This window comes from Cygnus olor, chromosome 16, assembly GCF_009769625.2.
Source record: "Cygnus olor isolate bCygOlo1 chromosome 16, bCygOlo1.pri.v2, whole genome shotgun sequence".
NCBI classification, from domain to species: domain Eukaryota; kingdom Metazoa; phylum Chordata; class Aves; order Anseriformes; family Anatidae; genus Cygnus; species Cygnus olor.
The window spans coordinates 15533810-15550694 of record NC_049184.1 but is presented as its reverse complement, the minus strand read 5'-3'; the positions used below and the strand labels follow the sequence as shown (position 1 = coordinate 15550694).

The window sequence follows — 16885 nt, the reverse complement described above, 5'->3', positions numbered from 1 at the left end:
TTCCTCCATTTCTAGCGTTACTATGGGAACAAAACAGCTGGTAAGTTTTCACTCGACCAGAAAGAAGAAAAAAAAAATCACGTCTGTACAAAGGTTTCTAATATTAGACTTGAAGCCAGTCACATTTTTGAAAACATGCTTCTGACAAAGCCGGTCGCAGAGCAGGCAGATGAAGCGTGGCCACACAGCTGCATGCCTGTCGGGGTCCAGCGCCGCGGCAGTGCTGGCTTTTGCCTGCTGCCCACGGGGCCCAAGTGTGCTCAAGGGGGGAAAATCTGGCACAGCCTCGGCACCCAAACCAGCTGCGTGTGGGGGCCAGGCTCCCGCAGCAAGCTGAAAGTGGGCTGGGGGTCGGATGAGGTCCAGCGGGCACCCCCTGCGGGCACTGCGGGCAGCTTACTGCCTTCTGCTGCTGCTCTTGCAGCACGCTCAGAGGGCGATGCTGCACTTGACACCCAGCCCATGAAGCTGTATTAATTACACATACATCTGCTTTCACATGCAACTACCGTCCGCATCATTTCTAGCCTTTGGAGCTGCTGAAAAACACTTGAAAACCTCATATTTCAGAGAGTTAGAAATAGGAAAGGAAACAAAACAAGCCAGGCTGATTTATTGAAGGGAGTAAAAAAAAAAAAAAAAAAAACCTGAAGGTTTATATGCCCGTCCTGGGGACCTGACTAATGATTTTAACACCAGAAGTTGGCAATAGCAGGAACAGTTCCTAATAAAAGTTTGCTGGTAGAGCTGCAACCATTAGTCTTTGACTAATATATCTTAACCCAGTTTCCCAAGAGGAATATGCTACAGCAGTAAAAGGATTTATTTGTTTGGCAGCAGAGGTTCTGGCCGGGGGATTTAATGCACTGCTCTGCTCTGGCCACAGATGGCTGGGGCCAGGGGAGCTGCAGCCCTGCTCCCAGCCCACAGCCATGCACGTCCCGCCTGCAGCAGCAGGCTCAGCCACAGACCTGGGTCGTGCTGGGGCCCGGGGAGTAGCATCTGATCAATAGGTAACCCAGCCAGGAGTAGTCACTGAAAATCCAAGAGTGTTTTTCTCAGGAATTTTGGGCAGAAGAAATTTTCAAGCCAAAACCTGAAATGCCAGTCATCACAGAGGAGCTAAATCCCCCAGCAGGAGGCAGGAGAGGTGCTCTCCACGAGAAGCATCAGAAACAAGAACCTCCTTCCAAGCACTAGAAGTAAGAATGTTTATTACTAAAAGAATCAATGACAAATGTATCCTGAGCTCCTGCTCAGCACTTCATCCACTTCTGCACATGCATGGTGACATTTAAGTAGAGAGCCACATGCAACAAATTCACTTTTTCATTACACTGAGAAAAACTTTCGCATAGAACAAATTTTCAAGGAATTTAACAATTCAGCTGCAGCTTCACATGCAATTGGTACAACTGCGAACTCTAACTCACGCTAATTTCTCTAAATAAATATTTTTACACAGAGCTGCCTATCTGGTTTTGGCTTATGTAAGTATCTTAATACTCATACAAGCCAGTTAAATGTAAAGTGCCTTAAATGTTACCAAGAATCTTGAAGCACGTTCAGAAAAGGAAAGAAGATAATGCCAGTCTCAAAGCTTCATCCTCGCAGGTCCTTCTCCCTCTTTCTGCCCAAGGCTACAGTCAGAAAGAGCTCTCCATGCCCTGTCCTCCCCAGCTCACACAAGGATCACCAGCAGGCCCTGGAGAAATGCAAGAAGCGACACATTTACATTATTTCCTGACCTTGAGGGATGCTGGCTCACAGCAGCTTGTCAGCAGCACAGCAAATTGAAAACCCTCCTGCAAAACTCCTCAAGTTACACTTGTAATGAGGAGGACACAGCATCCTTTGGAAAGTGCCAGAGAACACCCAAGTTCCTCTGGGACATCACCAGGATGCACCAAGCTGGAATTTGGTGCAACCCAAGGCACTTTGAATGGTGCTGTTCCAAAGGGGTTGCCAGACCCAGCGCCCCACGTCGGAGCTGCTCACGCTGAGCTCTCCAGGAGGGATGGACAGCCCACATGGGGGAACCAGGATCTACCCCAGAGAGGCTGGACACAGCTCACATTGTTCCCAGCTTGGTAGCACCTGTGAGCACGAAGCACTCAGCAGTGTTTGCTGCCCTGAAGGTCAGACCAAGCACAACTTTCTGCCCCCCCAGTGTCCCCTTGCACGCTGGCACGCCGCTGGCAGGGTCCCATTGCAGGAGCCGCATGCCAGAAACAGCCCCAGTGACCTTCACCAGTGCCCGCCAGAGGAAAGAGCCATTGCAGGCACTCACCACCAGTATCTGAATATCCACTTTTACCAGCGGAATGCCCAACACGTTCGGCAGAGGGATCCCGACGCCCAGACAGCCTGCGGAGATGGACAGAACCTTACCAGGCACCGGGCTGGGTGCACAGCACTGCTCCAGGCAGGACCGGCCGTTCTCTGTTTCACTGCTGATCTCCACCAGCAATGCCTGCCGGGGCCTTTAGGACTGGAGCTGGGCTGGGTGCTGGGAGAAGCAGGCTGGGAGGTTTAACCACAGCCCCAGCCTGGGGACTGCAGACCTGCAGTCACGCCAGCTCTCCCCTGCAGCTTTCCCACATGCACACCACCTCTCCCCCACCTTCCCCAGAACTTAGTCAAAGCACTCCCGGTTTTACAGCTAGTCCAGCCACCTTACCATTGATAAGAGGCAATAACGTTTCCGCCAGCAGCTGACTGCAGTGGGGCTTCAGGCTCGAGATCTGAAGCAGAGAGGGGCAGCACCGTGAGCAGCGCATGCAGCAGCAGCACGCGCAGCTCAGATCATGAAGGCAGCCAGTCCTCGGGATGGGAAATCACTTCCCACTAACACAGCAAGAGAACGTACAGGCCCTTTTCATTAAAACAATTTACTTTTCTTCCTCAATTTGTAGTTGGTGCCTCACTTAGGAAACCTTCTACAGGTAAAACTCCTGATGGAGCTCAGTGAAAGCTTTGCCCAGGCAGGGGTAAATAAATGGAGATTTCAGACTTTACATTTGCATTAGTAGAAAAGACAGAAGACAAAAAAATAAAATAAAAGGACCAAGAGAAGACTTGCTACAACCTCCAGAACCACAGCTAACAGCTCAGGCCCTCTGCAGACGTGACCCACCCGGCAGCATCACCCAGTGGCATCGCGCCTCCCTCCCTCCCTCCCCAGAGCTGCATCCACGTGGGAAGCACCAGGCTGGTAGGAGAGACTTACATCACTGATGCCAACGTCAGATGACTCCAAGGAGAGGGAAGTGCTGCAGAAGAGGAAAGCAAACAGCACATCAGACAGCAGGTCACCGGCCAGAGCTCACAGACCCCAGACCCCTGCAATCTCTGGTACAGCATTACCCAGCCCATGGGCAAGAGGCCCCTATGAGGATCATCAGGGCACTCCTAAAGAGATCACAGTGTTATAAATTAAAAAAAAAAAAAAAAAAAAAAAAAAAAAGCAGGCACTGACACACTTGTAAGAGAGCAAAAGAAAATAAAGTAAAAGCAATAAATCAACATTAAAATCTTAACCTAATTTTCTTTTCCTTGAATGAAACAGCACTGCAAGAGGGCACACACTAGCTCCTGGCTTCCCCTTCTCTCTCCTGTGCTCAGCCAGTTATTCACCTTAGAGGAGGAGTCAGCTCCTGTTTAGCTGAGAGCAGAGCTTCTAGAAAAAGCATCCAGTCCAAATTTAAAGATCATGAGCTCTGGAGAATTTGCTAGAGTTCCTAATCTATCATTTCAATCACACAGCTATCTCCACAGCTAAAACCTGTGCTTTATTTCCACTTTGAATTTCTCTATTCTGCTTCCATTGAATCTTGTTATATCTTTGTCTATTGAATTAAAAGCCCTGTGATGCATTTCTATTCTCTGTATCACTGCATACAAGCTATGCCAATGTTGCTTCTAAATCTAACTCTTTGACAAGGTAAATGGCTTGAATTTGTCAAACCTCATGCTATAAGAAATGCTTTCCAATCTTTAATCATACCTTGACTGGCATTAATGATAGCACTTTCCTTCACTCCTTTATCACTCATGTCCAACGTCAGGCACTTGGAAGTGCTGCCCAGGACCAAAGTCAAACTGACAGTCTCACAGTTTTTCTTGTGATAAAACAGACACAGACTTTTCTTCTAGTCTCCTCAAACTCTCCCACTGCTGCAAAGTTTCCTGAGAGCCAGCAGTAGCTGCGCATCTCTTGCCATCAGCCAGGTATCAAATTCTCAGATTTGGGAAATCCAGGGCCCACAGACATTGGAAAACTCCTCGAGTCAGCGGCTCCTAAGCTAACTTTGCCATGGAGAGACTGTCACAGGGCTGCACTACCCAGCTTTATCAGACGCAGTTGTACCATACTCCCATCACGTCTGCCTTCATTCGGTGTGCCCCAGCAGGACACACCGGTACCACTGGCTGCATCCTCGGGACCCAAAACCCTGCCACCATCTGGCACCCTCCTTCCCACCCCCAAGGAGAGCCAGAGCTTGGCAGCAGGGCCAAAAGCCCCAGGCTGGGCGCCACAGCCCGCTTTGCCGCCAGCCTCCCGCACGGCTGCGGTGGGGACGGGCTACCTGCCCAGGGACAAGGCCAGTACCAGGCTGCTCCCAGAGATCGACACGTGGACGTTCAGCCTGAGGTCCTGCAAGCAGACAGCGAGAGGATCAGCCCACAGAGACAACTGTGCACCTCACCAGCCCAAGCTCTTCACATGCCACTTACTGCCTTCAGGAGGAGCAGGTTGAGGATGGATCCATCCAAGCGCTTAACGAACATCTGGATCATCACCGAAAGCTCGACAGTGGCTTTGTTGTTTTCCAAGAGGATGAGCGGCTTCCCAAACAACTCTATCCTGATGCTCAGAGGAGCAGTCACGGAGCAGCTGGAGCACTGTGGGGACGGGGGACATGGAGGTGGCTGCCCAGCACCAAGCTGGGCTGCAAAGCAGCGGCTCCCTTCCCCGGCTCCATGCATGCTCTTTGCCACCAGGAGGAGAGGAGCAGAGGACCTGAGGCAGTGCCCCGGCACACCCAGGTGCATCACGTAGATGGCCTCAGACCCAGCAAGGCTTACACAAGCACTCACGCCAGCCAAAGTCACTCACCCCAGTGGGAAAGAGGGTCAGGATGGCTTCTTGCAGCTGCTTGGCACCTGAGAACTGTGGGAAGAGAAGTGCACACAGCCAGTGGGTTCCAGCACCACCCGCCCCTCTGCCCCATGCCCCTGCTCCCAGATGGTTTGTTCATGTTCCTGGGGCCAGTCCCGAGCCCCCAGCCCCTCACTGGCCCCCAGTTGCACACACACCTATGCTACAGCAGTGCCCACAGCCCCCTCCAGCCCTCCCCAGCTCCCAGGCAATGCCAGTCCCTCGTGCAGGTGACACTGCCAGCAGCAAGAGGAGATGCAGCCTGGAGTCTTTCAGCATCTTTCCGCGTGCAGGTCCCTAACATTTCCCCATGGAAGCACAGATGGGAGGTACAGAAAACACCTGCGCCCAGAGAAGCGCATTGCCTGTATGAAGTCATAGCTCTGGGGCTCTGCGTGCAAAGGGGGCAAGGGCTGGCGCAGGGCCCCAGTGAGGCTGTGCCCAGCACCAGCAGAGCCTCGTACCCTGCTCGGGCACACGCAGCTTCTCCTCAAGCAGAGCCAAGGGCAGATTGGCGCGCATCACTGGCCCCTTCCCCTGGCGCGAACACAGTGCTGCAGCACTCACGGCTTCTGGCGAGCAGGTGAACGTCTGCGGCTGGACCTGGATCAGGAGGGACAGGATGGCGTTGAGAAAGCTCTGGCGCAGTCCCATGACCAGCAGCCTGTCCAGCAGCGGGGGCAAGGCGGAGGCGGACGAGTCGTGGGGGATGATGCTGCCTCCCACCTGCTGCACCGCACCCTGCAGAGGTGGCACCAGCATTAAATGCTAACCCGGTCCTCCAGAGCCCCACGGCCTGCCCAGACCCTCAGGAAGGAGACTGCAGCTTTGGGCAAGCTGAAACAGACACCCCAGCAGCAGCTGCGGGAGAGCATTGCACACACAACCATTCTCTCAATGTTTAATACATGAAAGGAGCTGATGAAGCCCAGAGTGCATAACTGAGGCCCCTGCTAATGAGCACAAAGTGTCCATGTCGCAACTCACTGCTCCATTTCATCCTTCAGATCTCCGACCACGAGCCATGCAGCACAGGCGCTGCCAGCAGTACAGTCGCAGCACTGCGTTCCCCCAGCGCTCAGCCAAGTGAGAGCCATCGCTCCGACTGCAAGAAGCTCGCACCAGCACCACTATTTGCTAAGGAGACCAATTCTGACCGTCCCTGCGGGAGCAAGACTAACCCCAGTGATGTGTCTGCACTAAAGCAAGAAAGGAGCACTGCTGTCATACCAACAGGAGCATTTGTTATTCAGCCCTTGCTGTTCTTTACTGAGTATGTGCCAGGTGTTCCTCACTAGCATTTATTTAAGCTCTCCTGTTTGAAAGTACTCTGTGGTTTGGGCATCTTTTTCCAGTGAGACAGCAGTAAAAAAATACATCCGTTAGCCTGGCTTAGCTTTCATCCACCATAACAACTAAATAGCAAAGGCAAAAAGCAGTAGCACCCAGTTTGCAGGCTGTGCGAGGAGGGGATAACTGCTCACCCCATGTAATAGCTGCAAACCACAGACACATGGGCAGGATGGGGGAAGTTTGCCAAGAGAGCAAAAGAGGGCTTGAAGAAATGCGCACACAGTCACTTAGTGATGGGTTTGCCTATGACTGAAATATTTAGCTAGCACTCCCAGAACAAGTCGCTAGCCCAGCTCTTCCGTCTGGCTGTGCGGAAGAAAGACAGCAGCTCCCACAGGATCTGGGCGTGCGGTGCTGGAAGACCTCACGCTGCAACCACGCCCGCAGGGTCTCATTACCTAACGTCCACTTACATCTAAATCCAGCCCAAGGAACAAGCCAGATGTAAACGGGAGGCTGGCCAACTGGTAGTGAATCGTTCCCACTGTGCCGACCGGGATCACCGCTTCAAGGAAAAAAACGGTCATTAAACACCAGGAGAGAAGCAGCACCACAAACCCCTCCCAACCCCCAGGTCCCAAGCAGACCTCAACCCCACAAGCAGTAGAAACACTACTACTACAATGGGAAAACATCCCCAGATTAAGCTTTGTGGGGCCTGAGTTTAGAAAATAGCCAAAAAAGAGCACCAAGGATAGTAAGGTAAATCCAAGGGTGACCTTTAGAAGTGGTGTAAGGAAGGCTAAAGCGTGAAGTATTCACTCCAACTGTTCACGTGTAAATTCAACATTCAACAACAGTCCCAGACACTCGGAGGACAGAGATTTACTCTGAACAGCGAGCACCTTGGGCCCTCAGCTTGGTCCGTTTGGATCCGAACGCCCACAGTGGGCAGCGCTGATCTTCCCCGATGCACTCGGGGACAGCAGGGGAACACACACGTCCCCCGGCCAGAGCTTACAGGACACAGGGAAGCCACAGCCGGGCCTCCATGAGAAACGTACCGTTGAGAGTGCCCAAGAACTGGATGTTCACCAGGTTGACGATAATATCGATTACCGGACACAGCTGCAACAGAAAGCAGAAATGGGACAGCTCAGGGCTCAGCCACCCACCTGCAGGCAGCCCTCCTGCATGGACCCCCGGGCTTTAAGCTGACCCCAGGGAAGCCGTGCTGTGTGGCCATGGGGTGGCAGCTGGGACGTCAAGAAGGACTTGCGGTGGAGAAGCCCTGGAGCTGCGTTACCCCACCAAGTGGATTGCTTCAACCTGGGGAACGTGGCAGGCATCGCCCTGCGGGCAGAAGCACGCCAGCAGCAGCAGGCTGCCTGCAGCGCACGGCGGTGACGTGGGAACGCAGCGCAGAGATGCTGCTGCTCACTATGGCTTTTTAACATGTTGTTCTTGATATTTCTGCGTTTCAGCTGTGAAAGGATGGCAATCTTCATGCTTACCAAACCGGGCAGAGTTGCTGTCAGCTGGTTAAGCACTATGTCGTTTACTGATAGGGACAGTAATCTAGAAAGGGGAAAAAAAAAAGAGAGAGAGAGAGAATGAATGAGAGGGGAGAATTGAGCTAACTTGTGAGAAGCAAAGGCTTCAGCACTTGGGGTGTGCAGACAACATTGTATGAAAGCAAGTTTCTCACACTGTATCCTGAGCTTGGTTGTCTCCCTCTGGTATTTAAATCAATGTTGTAGTTAAGGGAAGGTGGAGTTATTGTGAAATATTTCTGTGTTAGTTATGGGAAACAAACAATTTACACGTGGAATAACAAGAGGAGAAAACTGCTGTGAAACATTTCAACACTGCTGCTAAATAGATCACTCTGGGTTACATGCTGCCTGCAGGCAGTGCAGACATTTAGTTTGATAATCAATATATTTCTGGACTACTGAGTTAGAACACAGCCACACACTCTGCAAGCTGCAGACAGCAGGATTCATAATGCATCGCACTGCTATGCCTGCGTTCTGCCCACAGACGCACCTGAGGAACTGCCTTCATGGCAGTTCATGTCAACTGCACATGTACATGCTCACCCTTACTCCACAGGAGTTCACTTCCAGCACACCATCACTTTAATCCTGCTAAAACCTAAAAAAGGAACCCCAGAGTGGGTGGTCTGTGCTCCCCTTACACAACTGCTGCACAACCAGCTGCTGCACTGATTGAAATATAATGCATAATGCAAAAAATAATGATGCAAAAATTAATTAGGAGAAATTCACTGAACCTCAAAAGTGAGTAATCCAAAAATATTTTCCAACGATCAATTTAAATGTTGCATTCATCAGTACAGCAAGTAAGCAAACTCCTCCTGCCAAGAATTTAATGAGACTGAGCAGGAGATGGGGCATTTGCCTGCACTTACACATACCCGCAGAGGTCAGCCCAAAGGCCCATATGGCCAACATCTTTCTGTGATGGCAGCCAAAGGCAGAGTATAAAAGCAGGGCAAGCAAATAGTGCTACTCTCCTGGAACACTCTCCCTGCCCAGTTTTTCCTCTCTCTTCAATGTCAGTTCACTAGTTAGGTCTAAAGAAAGTGCTTTGGAAGAGATGCTACACTTCATACTTCAGATCTTAACATTTCCAGGGGCAAACAGGGCATATCAACCCTCACCTTCCAACAACCAATTTTCTTTGCACGTTCCATTGAAGCGACTGGCTTTGGCAATGGGAAAGAAATTCCTTCCCTGAGGACTGGCTCTGTCAGCTCAGCACTGGCTGTGTCCTGGCAGACTGTCCAGATCACTGGATAAAGAGCAGGGCTGTACAGGCAGTGGAAAACATAAATCCACAGGCACTTACCCAGAAAGGAGCTTGATCTTTACAGCACCAAGAATGCAGAAGCAGTCATCGATGACGACCTGGACTGCGCCCAATTCGAAATTTGTGCATTTAATGTTTGCAGTAATGGTCACATCCACTGAGATATCAATTAGTTCTGAGAGAAGGCCAACCAAGCTGAAAAAAGCAAATGAGAGGCTGAGAGATGAAATCTGTTCAGCTAACAAGAGAAACTCAGCAAAGCCAGCAGCAACAAGCTGCACCTCCATCTACTGATTCATTACAAAGGCCACAAGCCATCCCTTGGTGTCTGTTTCGCTCTGAGCCTTTATTATAGGTAAGAAACTCCTAGGAATCCATAAAGGATGCAAAATGCCGAGCACCAGGAAGCCTGTGGGTAGGGTTTTCCCCTCACCACCCTGAAGCACCGCTCTCACCAGTTGCCGCTGAGATCAAGCCTTGCAGCAATGGCCAGCTGGACCCCGATCCCAGGCAGCAGCGCCACTGACAGCTTGGGGAGCTGAACCCGGACAAGGTGCAGTCTGCAAACAACAGCAAAAGCGGTCACAAAGTTAAAAAGCATCCTCTAACAGCTCAGCAGCTGCACAGTGAGCAACCCCAGTGCCCACATCACCACGGGCACCTCCAGCTGGAGGCACCAGTCTCAGCTGGCTTCTCTTGCTTCTCCCACATGAGACGCAGCGTGCAGCTGAGGCTTAAGACGGCAACCTAGACTCAGACTGGGATGAAAGACAGCTTTAGAGAGAAATCAAGTTTTCCTCTCCAGGGTGCCCTCCTCCCTCCCTCAGTGCTATCAAGCACCTCAGATATCAACAGCAGCATCCGAACCATCATCCTGCATCTGGTTGCGCAGCCTGTACCGCCCTTCACCACCCACTTTCACGTGACACAGAAAACTCTTGTTGGGCCAGAATTTCAGCATCAAAATAAACTGAGGATAACAGCTTGGGCCAGTCATGGCTCTCAGCTTTTGCTGCTTCATTGTGGCTGGTCAAGGAGTGCTCGTGGAGAAGCCCTGTCTCTCCACTTACCCCGTGATGCTGGTGGGAGAGTTCAGCAGACCCCCTTCACCCATGATGTTTGGGAGCACGAGGCCTTGCAGGTGCTTCTGGAGAAGCCCATTCTGAATTACGGCATCCGAGAGCACTGGAAAACATCTCTGCATGAGGGCTGGCACTTAGGGCAACAACCTTTCACCGCTCAGCCAGCTCCATCTTGGCAAAGACATCACATAACACCCCACCTCTCCCCAAAACCCCTCATTAAGTCATTCCCAGTGTCAATGCAGTCAAATCACATGGGGGATGACATTTTATAAGAAAGAATAAAGCAGGACTGCTTTTAGTGGATTAACAAGGAGAGGTAGCAATGCAGAGCACCCCTGACTTGAAGACCACAGGACGGCTGTGCACCAGCAGAAGTGATTGCTGCCACACGCAGCAGGAGCCATGCTCCAACCACAACTTGTTGCCCACTTCTAAAGGGTGCTGGTTTGGTTTGTCTTTGTAAGAGAAGCAACATGAAACGATCTGCCTTTTTTTGCTGGAGCACTGCAATTATTAAGAAGGTTGCTAAGCTTCACAGCAGTTATTTGGCAAATATGCTCTGGTGAGAAATGAGAAACTAAAACAAAGAGAGGAAAGAATCCAGAATCCTAAAATTCCGCATGGCCGTTTGGTACAGAAACATGTCCCAGTTCTGGAGAGGGAAGATTTCCCTGCCCTGCAAACCCAGTGATGGCTGCCAGGGGCTCTAGCAAAACCTGCCACTATAAAATAATGATGAAGACAGTCGAGAGGTTTTAAGCCACGTTACGGCCCCACACAGCTCTCAGAACAAGCACGACCCACGTTGTTCTGATTACCTTTCTGCATTGCCCCTGGGCTGACGGCGCAGGACAAACCGGACAAGACTCCCCGGGACGGCGAGAGCAGGCCACAGAAAATGACAATTCCAAAAAGCTTCAACAACTTCATTTCCGGAGAGTGTCCTACTGGCAAGGGAGGCAGCAGAGTGAATGGTGAGGAAGAAGCCCCCAAGAAGCAATCCAGGGTCTTTACGAGGGTAGGGACCGAGCGGGAGCTCCCTCCTCAACAGGAACTTGCCCGAGCTCACACGTGGGCAGACTTCCAGTGGGAACAACAAAAGCCCTTCACCTGCCCCTGTGACTTGCCCAAAATATTCCATGCACTCACACAAGGAGCCAAACTGTTCTTCCTGGTAGCTCCCTGCTCCGCTGTGCAAGCAGTAATTATTTCTGCACCCGTTAGATGAAGTTGCACGCTCTTTGATAGGATCTTTGCCAAGGGAAGCACCTGAGGATTAGTCTTGTTCCTTCTAACTTTCAGAAACAACAAACCAAAGCTAAAGTGATAAAATAAGTTAACTATAAAACTATAAAATTACAATTTAATAATTATTAACATAGATTTAATTATGACAGGACAGACAGATGCAGATGATTAGCAGCCTGGTGCTCAGCGAAGTCCTCAGCAGAGCTGGGTGACAGGGACGGCCCCACAAGCATGCGCCCCCCCACGCCCCACAGCCCCCGCTACCTGCACCCACCACCAGGAGCAGGAGCTGCGCTCGGTCAGCCCCCGCTCTCCTTGCAGCCGAGGCTCCTTCGGTCTTCCTCTTTTTTCCTGCAACTGCAGTGGATGCAGCCACCCTTATATAAAATTTGCAGGCTCCCAGACACACCTTCTCCTCATGGCCTTTGCATCTCGTGAGCAGGCACCCCTCTAGCTCTTGCTCTTTGCAAGCAACACCCAGCTGCCACCTCCGTTGATTTATACCCAACCACGTCACTCCTGACTTCGCCAGCAGCTGCTTCCATTCCTGGCCCAGGTCGCTTGTTTGGGAGCCGCTTTTTTTCCCCCCAGTCTGTCTTAAAAAGGATGCCTGGTAATGGTGGCCCCAGTGGGATCTCCATGTTTTGAAGAAACTTTTTAGGAAGTTGTGAGAACCACTGAAGCACTGGGTTTGGCAGAAGGCTGCTCGGGGCTGTTGGCCCAGACAGGCAGGGCTGGGAGCTGCTGCTGCTGCTGCGTGGCTTTGGGGAGGCTGACGGTGGGACAGGATCTGCTCCTCCCAGTCCCCGAGGAGCTGCGGGATTTATAATGCTTCCCATTTCAAATGCAACATTAAACAAAGATTTTCTTCACAAAAAGTAACTCGGAGAAACCTGATAAATATCGGCTTTGTTAAGACCAAGTTTCAAATTGATTTCAATTGCTTCTGTAAAGAGTGACATGAATTGGCTGTAAAAAATAAAGTTGTATTGAAATGTATAAAGCCAACAATAAATATCATTTTGAATAAGTAATGCTTATGCTTGCTGAAGGAGCTGAAAGCAGCAGAAACGTGCATTTCAAAGCAAAGCTTCGGCCTGCAGGAGCACCGGCCTGGGCTGTGCACCGCGGGAGTTTCCATTGGGCAGGCCCGGGAAGATCTTATCGGGCGCTTTGTTCGGCTCGGCTCTGCTCGGCTGTGCACGGCAGGCACAACCAGACATGGCCCGGGCAGCGAGGGGCTGCGGGACGGCCCGGGGACGGCGGAACAAAGGCGGCAGATAGCATCACCTGGCACACACGGGAGGCAAGCGGCTTGGGCTCGCACACAAGGCTGGCGCAGGAACAGACGCGTGCTGACGTTACGGCCAACTTTGCTGCTTGCTCTAATGTGCTTCTACTGCCTGGGAGAACTATCGGTGCTTTTGTGGGTTTTGTTCCTTTTTGAAGAGCCTCACTCAGGCTTCCAAGGCGGGGTGGTCACCGCAAACACCCAGAGTGAATCGTGCACGAGGCCACGGCGGTGCTGGCAGAAAGGTGCTGAGCAGGGCCCGCTACAGGTGTCCAAATGGCTCCAACACACAGCTGAGTGTGCCATGGGCACCCGAACCGCTGCACATGTGTAACGTGACCGTGTGCACAAATCAGGTAATCTGCAGTTATTGCTATGGCAAGAGGCAATCTGCCTTCCTGTCTGACACACACATATTGTAGCACCAGCAGCGAGCATAAGCTGTAAGTGAAGCAGTACGTTTTATAGCAGCCACTGATATTCCTTCTTGCTGTGCAAGTTTTTCTTGTTCAGTCACATCCTGTGCTTCTCTCTCACTCACCTATATTTCATTCTTTCCTTGCAGCAGTGATTTAGATATCACTTACAGGAAGGCTGAGTTCAGTTCTGCAGTGACAAGGGAATATATATTAAAATGAAGCATTGCAAGAAATGCTAAAAGAGATGATCACAACATAAATGTTGGGTAACTTATGGAAAATCTAACATCCAAAATGGAAAGATGGGCAGCCTCCGGCATTCAGGACTGCCCTGAGTGTGCAGCTCAGAGGCAGCAGCTTAAACAGCAGCAGGTACTTCATCAGAGTAATATTAAACAAATATTTTTTATTAAATGTGATTAAATTTGCTGATATTGCTTTCTCTAGCATTAAGAACCACAGATGCTTGAGGAGAAATGGAGAGAACTGCAAACACGTCTTAAAATAAAAATGTTGAGCAACATTAAAAAAAAAAGAATTTTTCCACCACAGTTTGAAAAAGACCACCACATTTTTATGACAGTGGTGTTTTTGATACATTCTAGAGGTTTACAGGCTACAGGAACACAAACTTTCTTTATTGTTACGTGGTGAATAAAAAGAAAGAGTGACCTCAGCCCATAAAACTCCTTTAACAGGCAAATAGAAAGTCCTTATTAAGAATACACATAAAATGAGTCCTGTCTCTTGAGGTGAAAAAACTAAAGCTGGTAACAAGAGTTACACCCCATGATAGAGCTGCCTTGAACAAATGTTCAACCTGTTCTCTTGCAGGGACACTTCCCAGTGAGTGGCTGCTTCCAAATGGATGCTCTGAGCATTAATGAAACTGCTCAGTTCAAATGTCAATGGAAAATAACTTCTCTGATGTCAACAAAATAAAACAGCCAGCTAAAGAGAACAGCGCTGCAGAAAGGAAGAAAGCACTAAGGTAGGAAAATGACACAGCAAACAAACTGAATTAGGCTGCTAGAACAAAGTCTGGGAAAGGAATGGGGAAAAAACAAAGTTTTAAACACTGACTGCACTCAGGCTGTGAATTTCCAGCCTGGTTTCAGAATCACTGAAGTTAACCTACATGAATCGTTTCTCCCCACCTTTCACTTTTACACGGGAATACGACAGTGATGGCAATCCTGCAGGATTTGCACTGCAGCAGGCCTGCCACCTTGGCCAGTGCAACAGTCAGTGGCAGTTCAGTCCAGAAACCAGGAAATGAACTCATGCAGAAATATTATTTGATGCTTTATTCACTCTACCTCATTGCAAGCAGCCTTGCACAGTGGATTTTTTTTTCCCAATCCTATTTATGAAATTGCTCAGAGGAACAGCAGGAGACGACCTTTCTGTGAGCTCCCCAATGCGGTGTAATGCACGGGATGGATGGCTGTGTTAGCGAAACATTCTGGATGACAGGACATCTTCTGTCTTTTTAAACTCATCTGTTTTCTTGCTTGGTTTGAGATGAATTGATCCTCCTAAAGCCAGGCTCAAAAGCTAATTTCTAGCAATGAGATCTGGCAGAACAGGACCTGAAAACTACTGGAAAGGAGCTGGAGAGACCTGGTAAGAGCAGAGGGAATCGGGCGCCTCCATTCAGGGGACGGGACTCCAGCCCAGGACTGCCAGAGCCCCGCAGCCAGATTCACACTTGGTTTAGCAGCTCCCATTGTCGGCACTCCACAGGAGCAGAGCAGCCTAATTAATACCAATCACTCTTCACAACGGCACTGAGCCTTGCCAGATCAATCCCGGGCTCACGCTGACCCAGGACAGGCAGCGATCCCCTGCTTAGTGCCCGCACAGGGGGCTTGCGGCACATCGTGCGTGGGCAGACGTCAGAAGCATCCTTTCCAGATCCACTCGTGTCTGATCACTCACCCATGCAGTTTCCTACATATGGAACTCGAGAAACAGAAACAATCCCGGGGAAGGACCACGCAGAGAGCACGGCAGGAGAAACAAAAGGGAGCCTGATGGGCAGCAGCTCTGGGAGCTGCCTGCCAGGAGCGAGAGCAGCAGCACCGATGTCTGGGTGCACCCACGAGACTGAGCACAAGCAGCAGGGCACACGGCAAAAACACCGAGATGAGATAACATCAAAACAATGTCTCCGGGAATTTTATAGACAGGAAACTTTCTTCTTCCAAGATGTGAACCAAAGGAAAATAGGCTGAACATTATCAGCCACCAAAAAGGGACAACCTTCATTAGCCAGGTGCTACGTGACGAGCTGCAACACACTGACAGGGGCAGAGCATTATGGGCAGCTTTGCAGCCACACATTCAGGTCCTAACGAGGCATCAGAGCCCCACAGTGCATTCGTTGCTGACAGCAGCACCTCCCGAAGGACCTGTGGGGCAAATCAAGCCCCACCAGGGAAAAAAGTCCGTGAAGAGGCCCTGAGCGCAGCCACACTGCAGAGCCCAGCTGCTGTGCCGGGCAGCGCCCTCCCCAGCTGAGCCCTCCCCAGCTACTGACTGACACCAGCCATGGCTGGCCTTGTTTCACCAAGTCTTGTAAGATTCTGGCAGCGTCCGTCACCAGAGGAGACCACGTTAAAGCCTACGCACTGCTTTCAGCACCTTTCCGGGTGGACATCTCACATCTCAATGTCCTCAGGGCTAGCATCCGCAGGCTTCTCCCGGGCACCCTTTTCCACCCAGCCCCACGCAGGATGAGCGTGGCCACAGGCAGGGCTGCCCAGCAGAGGGCATGCACGGGAGCTGCCTGCACCCACAGGCCCCAGCAGAAGCACTGCAGCATGGCTTTCTCAGTGATGCAGCGCGCCTTAAATTCAAATCTAGTCCTATATTTTAAACAAACGAACGCTCACCTGCCTTCCCACCATCACTTCCAATCACTCACGCTGCGAGCACTGAGGACACCTCAATTCCTCCTCACTCTTCATTCTTCTAATTTATTTTTTGCTTTCCTTCCAGCCTGGAAAATGGATTTCTGTCCATTCCATTCTCTCAGAAAGTGTCAGCACTGTGGTGCCAAGAGACTTTTTAAATAAAGACAGCTATTTCCATTTGACTGAAAGAGAGCACCACAGACACAAAGTCATGTTTCTATCTCGCCTCAGGTTTGGGGAAGCTTCAGTTTACAAAAAGAAAAGCAATATTGAGTGAATTTGTCCTTGATGGTCTCTATTAATCCCAGGGAAGAATTAGCAGCAGCCTTATATTACACACACATATCTTCTGTAAGTAAAGATTTCAGGCTTTCTGTCTTATTCTCAGCTTTTAATAGAGACTTGACATGGTGGTTTTGGACACATCTTCAGCACAGTTGGCAGAATTAGCACCACACTTTGTCCAGACATTCCTCTGGGGATAAATTACAGCCCCTACCATTAATCGAGTGTTTGGAGTCGGTGTTATGTAAATAAATGCCTATTTCTAGGGAGATAGCAACTGCTGTAAAGAAGCTGCTGAAACAGGAAAGAGAGTTCATGTTAAACAAACCTGGTGCTGAGCCTTGCTAATG

The 16885-nt window shown here is 50.4% G+C and overlaps 1 protein-coding gene across 1 annotated transcript; it reads right to left on the bottom strand.

The window, feature by feature from the left end:
* Positions 1–1255: 1255 nt before the first annotated feature.
* Positions 1256–11408, bottom strand: LOC121079091 (BPI fold-containing family B member 4-like). Its single transcript, XM_040575958.1, has 15 exons — positions 11193–11408; positions 10360–10474; positions 9745–9849; positions 9329–9484; positions 7969–8032; positions 7519–7582; positions 6928–7019; positions 5729–5902; positions 5120–5173; positions 4738–4905; positions 4590–4657; positions 3230–3272; positions 2681–2744; positions 2291–2367; positions 1256–1705 (listed from the first exon to the last, which is right to left on the bottom strand). The coding sequence occupies exons 1-15, from the start codon at positions 11302–11304 to the stop codon at positions 1682–1684; spliced, it is 1380 nt and encodes a 459-aa protein (XP_040431892.1). The 5' UTR covers positions 11305–11408; the 3' UTR covers positions 1256–1681.
* Positions 11409–16885: the final 5477 nt, after the last annotated feature.

What these genes read in the sequence shown, in the direction of transcription:
- LOC121079091 (XM_040575958.1), bottom strand. Translation starts at nt 11,304, where the DNA reads ATGAAGTTGTTGAAGCTTTTTGGAATTGTCATTTTCTGTGGCCTGCTC. An exon ending in ACCTGCTCCTCCTGAAGGCA is followed by an intron (nt 4,658 to 4,737) that starts GTAAGTGGCATG and finishes GTCTGCTTGCAG; the next exon opens with GACCTCAGGCTGAACGTCCA. An exon ending in TGGATATTCAGATACTGGTG is followed by an intron (nt 1,706 to 2,290) that starts GTGAGTGCCTGC and finishes GCATTTCTCCAG; the next exon opens with GGCCTGCTGGTGATCCTTGT.